The sequence below is a fragment of the Mauremys mutica genome, chromosome 12, assembly GCF_020497125.1.
Source record: "Mauremys mutica isolate MM-2020 ecotype Southern chromosome 12, ASM2049712v1, whole genome shotgun sequence".
In the NCBI taxonomy this organism is placed as follows: Eukaryota; Metazoa; Chordata; order Testudines; family Geoemydidae; genus Mauremys; species Mauremys mutica.
The window spans coordinates 68699404-68712790 of record NC_059083.1 but is presented as its reverse complement, the minus strand read 5'-3'; the positions used below and the strand labels follow the sequence as shown (position 1 = coordinate 68712790).

At 53.6% G+C, this 13387-nt stretch overlaps 2 protein-coding genes across 3 annotated transcripts in view; one reads left to right on the top strand and one right to left on the bottom strand.

The window, feature by feature from the left end:
- The window catches only part of GGA3 (golgi associated, gamma adaptin ear containing, ARF binding protein 3), a 34387-nt gene extending 29805 nt beyond the window's left edge, over positions 1-4582 (bottom strand). Inside the window, exon 1 of one of the 2 annotated variants that reach the window (XM_044983479.1) lies at positions 4462-4582. Coding sequence is in view for 1 of the 2 variants with exons in the window: in XM_044983477.1 (XP_044839412.1) it covers positions 4116-4155 (40 nt within the window). In the remaining variant the exon portion in view is untranslated. Of the gene's footprint in view, positions 1-4115; positions 4217-4461 lie in introns of those variants that run through there. The other variant, XM_044983477.1, reaches the window with a different exon arrangement.
- Positions 4583-5933: 1351 nt separating this feature from the next.
- Positions 5934-12949, top strand: MRPS7 (mitochondrial ribosomal protein S7). The gene is made up of 5 exons (XM_044981889.1): positions 5934-6089; positions 6821-7012; positions 8223-8286; positions 11015-11182; positions 12209-12949. Exons 1-5 carry the CDS (start codon positions 6013-6015, stop codon positions 12428-12430), a joined length of 723 nt encoding a protein of 240 aa, XP_044837824.1. The 5' UTR covers positions 5934-6012; the 3' UTR covers positions 12431-12949.
- Positions 12950-13387: the final 438 nt, after the last annotated feature.

The window sequence follows — 13387 nt, the reverse complement described above, 5'->3', positions numbered from 1 at the left end:
GGTGGCATTTCTCTGCCATCTATCTATTGCAATAACTTTAAGTGGTGCACCTGATCTATTCCAAAATTTCAGGGAATGTTCTAGGCATCAGTGCGCGGAATCCTATTGTTCCGGTGAAAATCAGAAAACTGGAAGGAGGAAATGGTAGGCACATGGAGCTCCTTCCAGCTAGTCAAGAGACCCAGCTGCTTCAACCACCTCTGTAATTCTCTATAGATCCAAGAACTAGTTGATGACACCAATTAACACTTTCCAGCAAAACTCTCTCTCCCATCTCATCTCTGTCCATCCTCCCAATAGAGTTTAACATGTTGACACCCTGAATGACTTCCCATTCCCTCCCAGACAGAAATAATAATGGTGTGCAGAAGGGCAGTATAAAGGAACGCACAGAGCTCCTCACATGGATGAGTAGGGGGAGCACACGGAGCATTTAGTATGGGAGGGCAGAATGGGGGAAGGGGACATAAAGACCATGCAAATTGGAGGGCCCACAGAACCCCTGCTATAGTGGAGAAAAATGAGGAACAATGGTCTGGGGGGAGGTGGGACAGACAGAGCTCCTGGCATGTGGCTGAGGGGGCAATGAGGGGGGACACAGAGCTTCTGGCATTGGAGAAGAAGGGGGCCCCAGTCATGGGGGGCAAAGGGAGCATGGGGATCTCTGGCATAGGAAGAATAGGGGAGCATGGGGGCACACACAGAGCCCCAGGCAAGAGGAAGTTGCAGAGAATCCCTGAAATAGAGGGGAGTGGGAAAGCAACACAGGGAACCTGTGGAAGGGAATGGAGGAATGCAAGGAGCTCAGCCTACAAAAGCTACAAAGTGTGTGACCACCTAGTACAATATATTTTGCAAATGAGAATCCAAACCACAGGAAAATTTAGAGAAGAAGGGAAGACTGACCTTTTATAGCCAAAGAACTGATAGTTTGGAGGAGGTGGGGAATGAGTAAAGATTTTCCCTGGTTCACAAATGAATCACCAAACAACAGGCCAGACCTGCTGTTGTGGCCGCTGCAATTGCAGCTCTGGATTTCTGCTTCACTCATAGTCACAATGAGCACATTGAACACACTCAGTTGGACAAGTTATTGGAGAGGATATTTTGGAGGGGAGGATCATTCCTCCAGTGTGAATACATAACAACCTGTCTCCCCTTCCCCCTCTCCCCCCAGCTCTGGCAGAGAGTCAGTCTACAGAGTAAGCTCCTCCTTGGTATTACCCCATAAGCAGGCAATCCCCTTCAGCGACAGGGATGGACTGCACAGTTGAGCAGAGGAGCGACAGGAAGTCAGTGGCAGGAAAGGGACAGGGAGTGAGTGACAGGGAGGCAGACAGAGAATGGGGAAGAAAGCTAGACAGTGAGAGAGAGAACAAGCCAAAACTGAGTGGGGCGAGTAGGTGGAATAGTTGGCAAGCACTGGGAGAAGAGGGGACAGGCAAAAGACAGGTCAAGTACATACTCAGAAATGATCAGAGACTTTTGATTTAAAAGCAATGAGAAAAGACTGTGCATGATTCTAGGTGGGGGCAGGAACGGGGAAAAGGCAGCAGAGACAGCATCAGGCTATTAGATAACTTGACAGGGACTCAGAAATGGGCAGTACGGACAAACAGACACATGGGATAAAACCCCAAATGCACCGGAAAGCCCTATTCCAGGCAGATGCTTGGTACATTATTTATAAAACAGCTAGCATGATAATAACTACATAAATAATAATTTCCCTCTGCGAGAGATCAAAAGGCTCTGTCCATCTACACACAGAGAAAACACCTGTATAGCCCATCATGCTGCCAAGAGGTTTTTTTTTTCTTCTTCTTCATGCAAGCTGGTGGAGAAGACAGAAAGTTGGTGGCGGGGCATGGGCACAGAAGGGGAGAGGGAACTGGATAGGGAGTCGGAGGGCATGGAATGGGCATAGGAGCATTAGGCAGAGGGGGAGACATGAGCAGAGAAGCAGGGAATCATGGATATGGGGGCAACAGGAGCATGGATTGGATGGGGGACATGGACAGGGGGACACAGGGACATGGACAGAGGGACACAGGCGGTGGATAGGATGGGGGTCATGGACGGGGCCACACAGGGACGTGGATAGGACGGGGGACATGGACAGGGGGACACAGGGACGTGGATAGGATGGGGGACATGGACAGGGGGACACAGGGACGTGGATAGGACGGGGGACATGGACAGGGGGACACAGGGACATGGATAGGACGGGGGACATGGACAGGGGGACACAGGGACGTGGATAGGACGGGGGACATGGACAGGGGGACACAGGGACGTGGATAGGACGGGGGACATGGACAGGGGGACACAGGGACGTGGATAGGACGGGGGACATGGACAGGGGACATGGACAGGGGGACACAGGGGCGTGGATAGGACGGGGGTCATGGACAGGGGGACACAGGGACATGGATAGGACGGGGGACATGGACAGGGGGACACAGACAGGGGGACACAGGGACGTGGATAGGACGGGGGACATGGACAGGGGGACACAGGGGCGTGGATAGGACGGGGGACATGGACAGGGGGACACAGGGGCGTGGATAGGATGGGCGACATGGACGGGGGATGTAACGGGGGACATGGACGGGGGACACAGGGACGTGGATAGGACGGGGGACATGGACGGGGGGACACAGGGGCGTGGATAGGATGGGGGACATGGACAGGGGGACACAGGGGCGTGGATAGGACGGGGGACATGGACAGGGGGACACAGGGGTGTGGATAGGACGGGGGACATAGAGGGGGGCACAGGGGCGTGGATAGGATGGGGGACATGGACGGGGGGACACAGGGGCGTGGATAGGACGGGGGACATGGACGGGGGGACACAGGGTCTAGGATATGCCGGGGGACATGGACGGGGGGAAACAGGGGCGGTGATAGGACGGGGGACATGGACGGGGGACAGCGGGGGGGGGATAGGACGGGGGACATGGACGGGGGGACACAGGGGCGTGGATAGGATGGGGGACATGGACGGGGGGACACGGGCGTGGATAGGACGGGGGACATGGACAGGGGGACACAGGGGCGTGGATAGGATGGGGGACATGGACGGGGGGACACAGGGTCGTGGATAGGACGGGGGACATGGACGGGGGGACACAGGGACGTGGATAGGACGGGGGACATGGACAGGGGGACACAGGGGCGTGGATAGGACGGGGGACATGGACAGGGGGACACAGGGGCGTGGATAGGACGGGGGACATAGAGGGGGGCACAGGGTCATGGATAGGACGGGGGACATGGACGGGGGACACAGGGTCATGGATAGGACGGGGGACATGGACGGGGGGACACAGGGGCGTGGATAGGACAGGGGACATGGACAGGGGGACACAGGGGCATGGATAGGACGGGGGACATGGACGGGGGGACACAGGGTCATGGATAGGACGGGGGACATGGACGGGGGACACAGGGTCATGGATAGGACAGGGGACATGGACAGGGGGACACAGGGGCATGGATAGGACGGGGGCCATGGACGGGGGACACAGGGGCGTGGATAGGACGGGGGCCATGGACAGGAGGACACAGACAGGGGGACACAGGGGCGTGGATAGGACGGGGGCCATGGACGGGGGACACAGGGGCGTGGATAGGACGGGGGCCATGGACAGGAGGCCACAGACAGGGGGACACAGGGGCGTGGATAGGACAGGGGACATGGGCAGGGGGACACAGGGGCGTGGATAGGGCAGGGGGACACAGGGACGTGGATAGGACGGGGGACACAGAGGGGGGTCACAGGGGCAAGGCTGGGGCAGTGGGTGGCAGACAGGGAGACACAGGATGAAGGGGTATTGATGAGATGGAGGGAGGTAGACGGGGGCACTGATGGGGCAGAGAGGGGACAGGGGCTCAGAGAGCAGCAGACGGGGGGCACAGCGGCACGGAGGGGGCGGAGAGCAGCAGGCGGGGGGCACAGAGGCGGTGGGGGGGGATATGGACCAGGGGACACGGGCACCTGAGGGCGGCAGGCGGGGAGCGCAGCGGGGTGCTGAGGGGACAGGGGCTGGGGGCCGCGGACGGGGGACGGGCGGGCCCATGGAGGGGAGGGGGACGGGGGGGTCACTCACTGAGCCAGGACTCCAGACTCTCCCCTTCCGCCTCCGCCATGTTGCCGGCCGGGCCCGAGACTCCGCCCCAGCCGCGCGAGAGCCGGGCCGGGCCGGGCCGGGCTGGGGGAGGGGCGGCAGTTCTGTGGTGAAGCGGAGACTGTAGGGCGGGGGACTGGACCCCTCCCCGCTGTGCCGCCCCTCCCCCCGTGCTGGGGCTGTTGACAGTGGGATTCATGAGCCTCCCGCCGCAGGCTGGGGGTATCCTCACCCCCAAGAACAAATGGCTGGTAAAAGCCCCCCCAGCTCCTCGCCCCAGTGGGCCACTCAGTGGGTCACTGAGCCGGGACTGTTCCGATTTACTCACAGCACCCAGGAGCTCCTTCTACAATAGGCCCCAAAGTGTGGCAGCGGTTTTGCCATGGCACTGTGTGTGCCCCCTTGCAGTGGAGCTGACCCCTGAACTGGATGGCAGAGCTTTTGGCATGGGGAGCTGGCCCCAGAACTCAGGCCCCAGGGTCTAGTTTCACCTGGGTTCTCTTATCCACAACACTAGCATAAAGGGACAGTACTCAGCGATGTCTGAAATGGAGCCTGGAACCCCTTACGTGGCTTGGTTTTATGTATTTTGTCAGCCTTAACTAGCAAACTGAGGCCCCTTCCCGGCAGGTAGATCCGCATCAGTGGACTCTGCACCTGTATGGCTCCAGTTGCAGGACCAGAGCCTGAGTTGTTACCCAATTTTGGCTCAAAATCCAGTAGATGGAAATTCCATGCACATGGAAAATGCATATTTTGGACTTGAAATCTAAACTGTGGCTTGGTACAATGACAGTAATGTAAACAGTGATCATAAGACAGGCTTACACTTCATCTTACCAAGACAGCACACAGGACTAAAAGCCCAGATACTGGCACGTTGGGTGACATTTTCAAAAAGCCCAAGTGACTCATGGGACTTAGGCTCCTGAATTGTTTTTGAAAATGAGATTTAAGCTCCTACTTCACTTTGGTATTCTTTAAAATGTTACCCTTTGCTCCTTAATGTGCAGAGCTGGTGCTGAGATATCCCGAGGGCTCCAGTCTGTCTCCAGAGAGCACTATCCAGGAGTCAGGGCCCACAGAGATCATTGCAGTGTCAATGCTTAGCCTAAGGGTCTCAAACTTCATTGCTCTGCATCCCCTTTCTGACAACAAAGTAACTACATGACCCCGGGCAGGGGACGGAGATCCTCTGCCCTGGGTGGGGGGAAGAGGGAGCTGCAGCTGGAGCCCTGCCATCCTGGGTGGGGGTGGAACTCAGGCTTCAGCCCTGGGTCCCAACAAGTCTAATGCTGGCCCTGCTGGCCACCCCATTAAAATGGTGGGGTGACCAAACAGCAAGTGTGAAAAATCAGGACAGGGGGTGGAGGGTAATAGGAGCCTATATAAGAAAAAGACCCCAAAATGGGCACTGTCCCTATAAAATCGGGACATCTGGTCACCCTAGGGGTCCTGACCCACTTTGAGGTCGTGACCCACAGTTTGAGAACTGCTGCCAGACCGCTGCCTGACAACAGATGTCAGTGTTTGAAAGCTGTGAAGAGGAAAAAACAGAGTCACCATGCCTGAGTCTGACTGCACACTGGTGTAAATCAGGCTGCACGCCACCCAAGTCAATGGAGTTGCATTGGAGTAAAACTGCTGTGAGAGGAGAATGAGGCCCACATTTCACTCCACTGCAGTACACATGGCGGGGAGGGAGTGACAGAGAGGGGAAAACAATATCCTGCTGCAACAGGACAGCGGCCTGCCCCTAGTCGGCGGGCAGGCGCGCACCGGCCTGCTCTGCACACGCAAGTGGCAACCAGGCGGGCAAGCGATAGCAACGCAGGCTGCGGCCGGGCAGCCTGACGGGGTCCTGGAGCGCGGATGCAAGATGGCGGCTCCCATGGCGGGGCGGCTTGCGGCGCTGGGCCGTCGGCTGGCCCCTCCCGCGCGGGCCTGGCTGCCCGGGTAAGGAGCAGCCCCGCGGCGGAGGCTGGGCGAGGGCTGCGCGGAGCGGCTGGGGGCGCTTGGGTAGAGTCACGCGCTGCTGCCGGGGCAGGTTGTCGGGGAGCCCCCACTCCCGCCTGGGCCCTGTTCTCAGGGAGGGGACAGGCCGCTCTCCCTCTCCCGGAGCTTCGGCCCTGCTGCCGGGGGAAGAGGGAGCAGCGCGACTGGGCCCCCCTGCCCTGGACCAGGGGAGGAGAATGGGACTTTCAGGGGCGCTGGAACAATTTGTATAGTGGGGGTGCTTTGCCATTGGGGGAGGGGGAATAGCTCAGTGGTTTGAGCATTGGCCTGCTAAACCCAGGGCTGTGAGTTCAATCCTTGAGGGGGCCATTTAGGGATCTGGGGCAAAAATCTGTCTGGGGATCCTGCTTTGAGCAGGGGGTTGGACTAGATGACCCCCTTCCAACCCTGATATTCTATGAATCAAAGTAAACCCTGTATATCAAACTGCATTCCTCTTGGGGGTGGCTGGGCCCTAGGCCAGCCCCCATGGGGGTCAGGGAGGGAGTGCCACCCAGCTCTGCTCCTGGTCTCATGCCCTTTCCTGTCCCAGGGCCCCAGCCTGGGCCCCCTTACTCCTATCTGCATCCCTGTCTGTTCTGAGACTTGTTCCATAACACTGGAGATGGACTTGGTGAGCCAGACTGAGGAATGCTGTATACGGCGCTGCCATCCCATCTTACTCTTTGCAGGTTAACCCAGGTGAGATGGAGCCGGTATGGCCCCAGTTACCTCGAACCAGAAGTGAACAAGGAGGTGTACCGCAAACCCCTGGAGGGGCTGTCTGAGGAGGAGAAAACACAACGGGAGCTCAAGACCCTCCAGCCCATAAAAGCTACAGCTTCTAATGTCACCAGCTCTGTGTTCAGTGACCCTACAATCAGGTCAGAAAGCACAGTCTCCTTTGTTAAAACACCAGATGTCTCCCAAGGATCAAGGACAGTTTATCCTGCTCCCACTGAAGTCACTGGGAGTTTTGCCATTGACTTCAATGGGAGCAGGACTGAGTTCGTTGCTCAGAAGGGCTGAGCAGCCACAACCCTGGTGGACGGCTAGAGGTCAGCTCCTAACAGGATCGTGCCCACAGAATTCTCTCTTCCCCTCTCCAGAATGAGGGCGGCAGATGAGTTGGATTCAGGTTTGTTAGTGAGCTCTCTCTACCTGGATAGGGATTTGCTGTTTAAATTTGAGTAAATAGCTTTTATTATGAAACAATGTAATGGATGGAGTAATTGAGGGTTCTGCTTCTGAGCCCATTACTGCTGAGAAGTAAAGCCATTGCAGTGCCCTCCCCCACCATCAGCCTTTGTCTACCGGGCTGCCCATTACCTTCCTGTTACTCTGTGTAATCCAGGGATCGGCAACCTTTGGCCCACGGCCCACCAGGGTAAAGCACCCTGGCGGGCCAGGCCGGTTTGTTTACCTGCCATGTCCACAGGTTCGGCCAATCGCAGCTCCCACTGGCCGCGGTTCACCGCTCCAGGCCAATGGGGGCTGCAGGAAGCTGCATGGGCTGAGATATGTGCTGGCTGCTGCTTCCCATTGGCCTGGAGTGGCGAACCGCGGCCAGTGGGAGCTGTGATCGGCCGAACCTGTGGACACGGCAGGTAAACCAGCCCAGCCCGCCAGGGTGCTTACCCTCGCAGGCTGCGTGCCAAAGATTGCCGATCCCTGGCGTAATCCCTTTATTTGGATTAATATCTTCCCATGAGGAAGATCCATTGAATAATAGTGGTTAAAGATTCATAGATTCATAGACTCTAGGACTGGAAGGGACCTCGAGAGGTCATCGAGTCCAGTCCCCTGCCCTCATGGCAGGACCAAATACTGTCTAGACCATCCCTGATAGACATTTATCTAACCTACTCTTAAATATCTCCAGAGATGGAGATTCCACAACCTCTCTAGGCAATTTATTCCAGTGTTTAACCACCCTGACAGTTAGGAACTTTTTCCTAATGTCCAACCTAAAGATGAGTACAGCCACCCAAAATCTATCAGGGATAGGATTTAATCACAGGAACAACACAATTAGGGACCTCTGGTGATGGAACCAAAGTTCTAATTATATCCTGTTTGGTTTTGTGCTTGCAGTAAATTCACCAACATGATGATGAAGGGAGGAAACAAAGTGCTGGCCAGATCCATCGTTACACAGGTGAGGGGACTGGACTCTCTCATCTTTAAATTATTACATGCCAAAAAACTGCATTAAAATAACCTTATTAAGCTTCCCAAGGGAATCACTCAGAAGTTATGAAATGCCAGAAGTAAGGTTGCCTGTGCAGAGCTTGTCCCCTCTGCAATCAAATCAGGTAGCTTTCTCCATGCTGCCTGGGCCAAGTAGGAGGATCATTGAGAATACAGGAGAGACAGGCTCCCTGCGTTCAGTTCCAATGCCCAGCACTGGCACAGACCACAGCAGCACAGAACTGCAATTGCAGTGAAAGTCTTACTCAGCCTTGGGATGGAGCATGCCTAGTGCAGATGGAATATAGCTGCTAAGCTCTACCTAGTATCTACTGAGCATGTGCAAACTGCAGTTTTCTTCAGTGGTTTATAAATTGGCCACATTTGGGTGAATTTTCACAGGGATAGCAAAAGGTACATCCCTGACACAAAGACCACCCACCTTCCAAATTTGAAGTCCCTGTTCCAAAGCAAGGGGGCACTCAAGCTTAAAGAAAAGGTTGCAAGAATTTTTTAACATTTACAAAATATTTTTCCCTGGCTTCATTTGCGGAACTGTTCTGGATAAAATTTTCCTAAAAAAATTCATGCTGAGGCAGACACCCAGCATGGAAAATGTTAGCCCAAAGAGTTGAAATTTGGATGAGTTATAAGCAACTGAAAATAGTGGTTTTATGAGAAGTGTTGGGCAACACTAATAAGAGTTGGATACTTCCTTTCTATAATGTTAATACTTCACACTCTTTATCTGAGGATCTTTAATCCTTCACAAAGAAGGGGGGGTATCATTATCCAGATTTTACAGGTGGTTGCTGTGATACAGAAAAGTCTAGTGACTTGCCTAAAATCAGACCAGACAATGGTGGCAAAGCCAGGCATCGGAACCAGGTCGCCTGCCTCTCAGGCATCCCTGACTGTTCACTGAACCAGGCTGCCTCCCTTTGGGCATTAGTTGATGTGGAGCTGAAGTCCAGAAGACTTCTAATTTCTTCAGTACAGACCTGCCCCAACTTAATGGGCTTCAGGATTCTTGATTTAAGGGGCATCCACGGGTGCCGTAAAGCAGTGGTCTCCAAAGTTGGGTGCGCAAGAGGATCCTTGGGGGTCTGCGCGGCAGGGGAAGCACTTTTTTTTTTTTTTTTTGCTTTCAGTTCAGGCAGGAGTCTGAGCAGTGGGTTTTTTTGCTTCGGCAGTTGGGGCGGGAATAACCAAGCGTTACTGTAGCGAGTGCAATTCACTTCCGTCCCCAGCTCTCTTCTGGGTCCTAGCGCTAGACCCATTGTACTGCAGCCCCTGCTCCTGCCTGGGGCAGCCCGGCCCAGCACCCGGGGGGGGGGGGGGGGGGTTCAGACAATCACACACCTGGAAGGAACCTCGACTGAGCATCCTCCTTCCCTAGGAGCCCAGCAGTGAATTGCTCGGGGTCCGGTTTGTGTTATAGTCAGAGCCTGCCCATGCTCGGGCTCTGTTTACCTTCCCAGGTCAGACGCTGCCGCCTCCTCCATTGTGAGCCGGGAGCATGGGCTGAGCCGCTGCTGCTCCCTGGTGGGGGTCTGTGTGGGGAGAGACCGGCTTTAACTCCCCTCTCTGCCCCGGGCTCTGCCCGCACCAGCCCCCAAACCGGAGCCTGCAGGTGATGAGGGGACCCGGGGAAAGGGCCAGGGCTGGGCAGGAAAGGAAAGTGAGTGCACAAGCAGCCCCGCAGCCTCAGATCTCACCGCCCCGGGCAGCTGCTCCCTGGCTAGGAAGCGCTTGGCGGAGGGACGGGAGCTGCGGCCCCAGCAGCAAGTCGCTGCCTGGGCTCTGCCCAGGGTCTGCTCCCGGGGCCAGCTGGGGGTTCAGGCAGGGGGGAGAGCAGCTTGAGCGGGTCATGGACAGGTCCCAGGGGGGCTCCCTGTTGTGTCCCTGGAGCTGGGTTGTCAGGGAGGGGAGGGGTGAGAAATGAGACTGAAATGGGGGGGGGGGGGAGTTTTTGTTCATCTGCAAATGTAATTGCGTTACAAACCTCTGAGCCCCTCCCTCCCTTGAGACAGGCCCCTTTGTGCCCCAGCGATGGGTGAATCTCCCCAGCACAGAACTGCTGCTGACGCGGCAGGGTTGCGTGCTCAAATTTTTTACTAATAGGGGAGCACGATCAAAAAAGTTTGGAGACCACTGCTGTAAAGGACAGTGTGTGTTGCACCATCAGTATGTTGGATGATGGGTATAAGTTGACCAGAAAAGTGGTGAATGCAGCATAATAGTATGATATGTAATGTAAACTGGTGTAACTGATACGCTGAACAGGTGGAAGTGCATCTTGGGAAAATCTAATAGGCAGTTGTAAGGTGAGAGTGGGGTCAGTATTGCTTTCTCCTCTCTGCTTCCCCCTTTGTTGGTGATCACTGCTACACTTCACACTTATCAATGGGCTATAAGAAGGAAAACCAGTGAGGACTGGACTCCAGCAGAGGAATGTGTCAGTGTGGAAATCTGGGGTAAGGAGGTGAGGACTGAGTAAAACCTGTAGTTGCTCAAGAGCATCCCCTACTGGCCTAGTTAAGGTGTAGTAGGGTGGAATCTTCCATGGCCCAGATTTCTCAGGGTGTGTCTGAAATTGTCCTGATTCTAACTTCACTCTGGAGTGGAGTAAATCCTGTAGGGAAGGCAACTGTAAACTGAGGAGCATGGGCATGTTTCCTTGTGTTTGTATTTAGACCCTAGAAGCCATTAAGAGGAAGCAGATTGAGAAATACCATCAAGCCTCTGAGGAGGAGAGGGAGAGCATTGAGTGCAACCCTTACGTCATCTTCCATCAGGCACTGAAAAACTGCCAGCCCATCATTGGGCTCTGCAACATCCAAAAAGGAGGCAAAACCTACCAGGTAAACAGAAAAGGGACCTGAAGGCCAGCCTAGGCTAGAAAGAATTAGATGGAGGCAAAACTACTAGTGTCCTTCCCACCCCTGCCAAAACTTGCTTGCATTTCCGTTGGAAGTACCATTTACCATCTGTATTATAATGACAGAATGTGCCTCTGATCTTGGCTGGGGTCTGTAAGTGCTGAGTGCTGTACTTACCCATAATTAGAGTTCCTGCCCCAAATCGCTTGTAATCTGAAAGGATAAAGTGTGGGAGGGGAAACTGAGGTACAGGGAGGTGAAGTGATTTGTCCAAGGTGACACAACATATCAGTAGCAGAGCCAATAAACCCTCGAGGTTTCTGGAATCTGTCTGATGTCTTATCGGCTAGACCATGCTGCCTCTGTGTAGAACCAGCAGAGCAGTTTAGCCCCTGTAGAACGCAGGTTAGCACATAAAAAAGGTTCGTATTGATACCTTGTTTTATTTAAAGCCTTGGCAAAGGCTGTCTCTTCAGCTCTCCTAATTAGGTAAATGCACCTAGATAACTCATGGGATTGTTAATGAAATATGGAGTGCTTCACCAACCTCCCATGCAGCCAATAAATTACTGCCCTCTGCTGGTTGATCAGAGACCTGCGGGAAATAGCTTGGTCAAGTTCCCATAGACAAGAGTCTACATCACAAAAACCAGTCTGTAAGTGGCAGTCTCTGCAATGAGGCCAAGAACCAAATGGAACATCCCTCTAGTCTCAACAGGTGGCTACTGCTCTTGGGCAGGTTTGAGGCTGCCAACATGGGAAATCTTGCACTGCTGTGCCTGATCTGTGGATTGATAGAGGCAGACAGTTTGCTGTGGCTGGAGTGGAATGTTTCACCGATGCTAAACTGACTCATGCTTGGCTAGAGTTAATTTCTTCCCACCCCCTCAGCATCAATCACTTTTTAATCACCTGGGAGTGTTAAACAATTGAAAAAAGTTATTTCAGCATATGGTCCTATTGTGGGGTAAGGCATTTTAACCGTGCTACTGCTTGAATGTCTGCTAGGTCCCAAGCCCTCTGAAGGACAATCGGAAACGCTTCCTCGCCATGAAGTGGTTAATTACTGAGTGCCGGGAACATAAGCATCATCGGACATTCATGCATGAAAAACTATCCCAGGAACTGCTGCAGGCCTTCAATAATGAGGGTCCTGTGATCAAGAGAAAGCATGACATGCACAAGATGGCTGAGGCTAACCGGGCATATGCCCATTATCGCTGGTGGTAGGGGACCCCCTGAGAGCAAGAGAGACCTTGCCTTATGACAACAAGAACATTTCCTCACACCTCTATACTTATGGAGCCCAGACCTGTGAAGAAGCAGCCTCTGTCTACTTTCTACAGAGATGATGTATAGGGGAGGTTGCCTGCCAGCTTCTGTTAACTGCTTCTAGGCTGGGTCCTTAAGCAGGGAAAAAACAAGATGAAAAATGCATCCACAAAAGCTTCATTCCCTTAGATGTTTTTCTGAGCAACACTATAAAATATCCTTTCTTCCATCTACCTGCTTTCTGAGGGCAGGGGAGTGGATGTCAAGTTTTTGCTCGTTAGCATACAAGCCAAGGGCGAGCAAGCTGGAATGTATTCTGCATTGTGAATGTTCTTTGTGTGTATAGTACCAGAGACAGAAAAGTGCCTAGTTTGAATTTTAGATTGTTGCAATACTGTCTGTTAGCAGAATCATTGTTTGACTGAGCACATGTGATCTGGATGTTAATGAGAAAATAAAAATGGAACCTGTCTATCATCCTCAGTCTGACTGTCACCACATCCTAGTGCTGGCTGACTGCCTTAGGGTTTTGTACTGATGCCCATCACTCTACCAGAGCAGTGGTATTTCTCAGTCCTCTAGGGGGTCAGTTAAAGGAAGAGTTATTCTCTAGGAGATGCCGTCCCACCTACGCTCAGCTAGACAGAGTTGAAATCCTTCTCTTGTCCTGTAAAAGAGCTGCTAGCACTTCTGTCCCTGTTGTGCTTTGCTGGAAACCACAGAACACTTTTGCTCACTGCAAAGGAAAGACTGATAGTTTGAGGAGGAGGATGGGGAAGAATTCAATACCCCAAACCTTGGCCTCTGTTTTGATTTAAAAATCTAATTCTGTGCTCACAAGCAACTCTGCCACCCTGTAGCAGAGGAAAACTAACACATGGCAGTCTTACGGAAGAGATCTTCATGTCCTGTTTG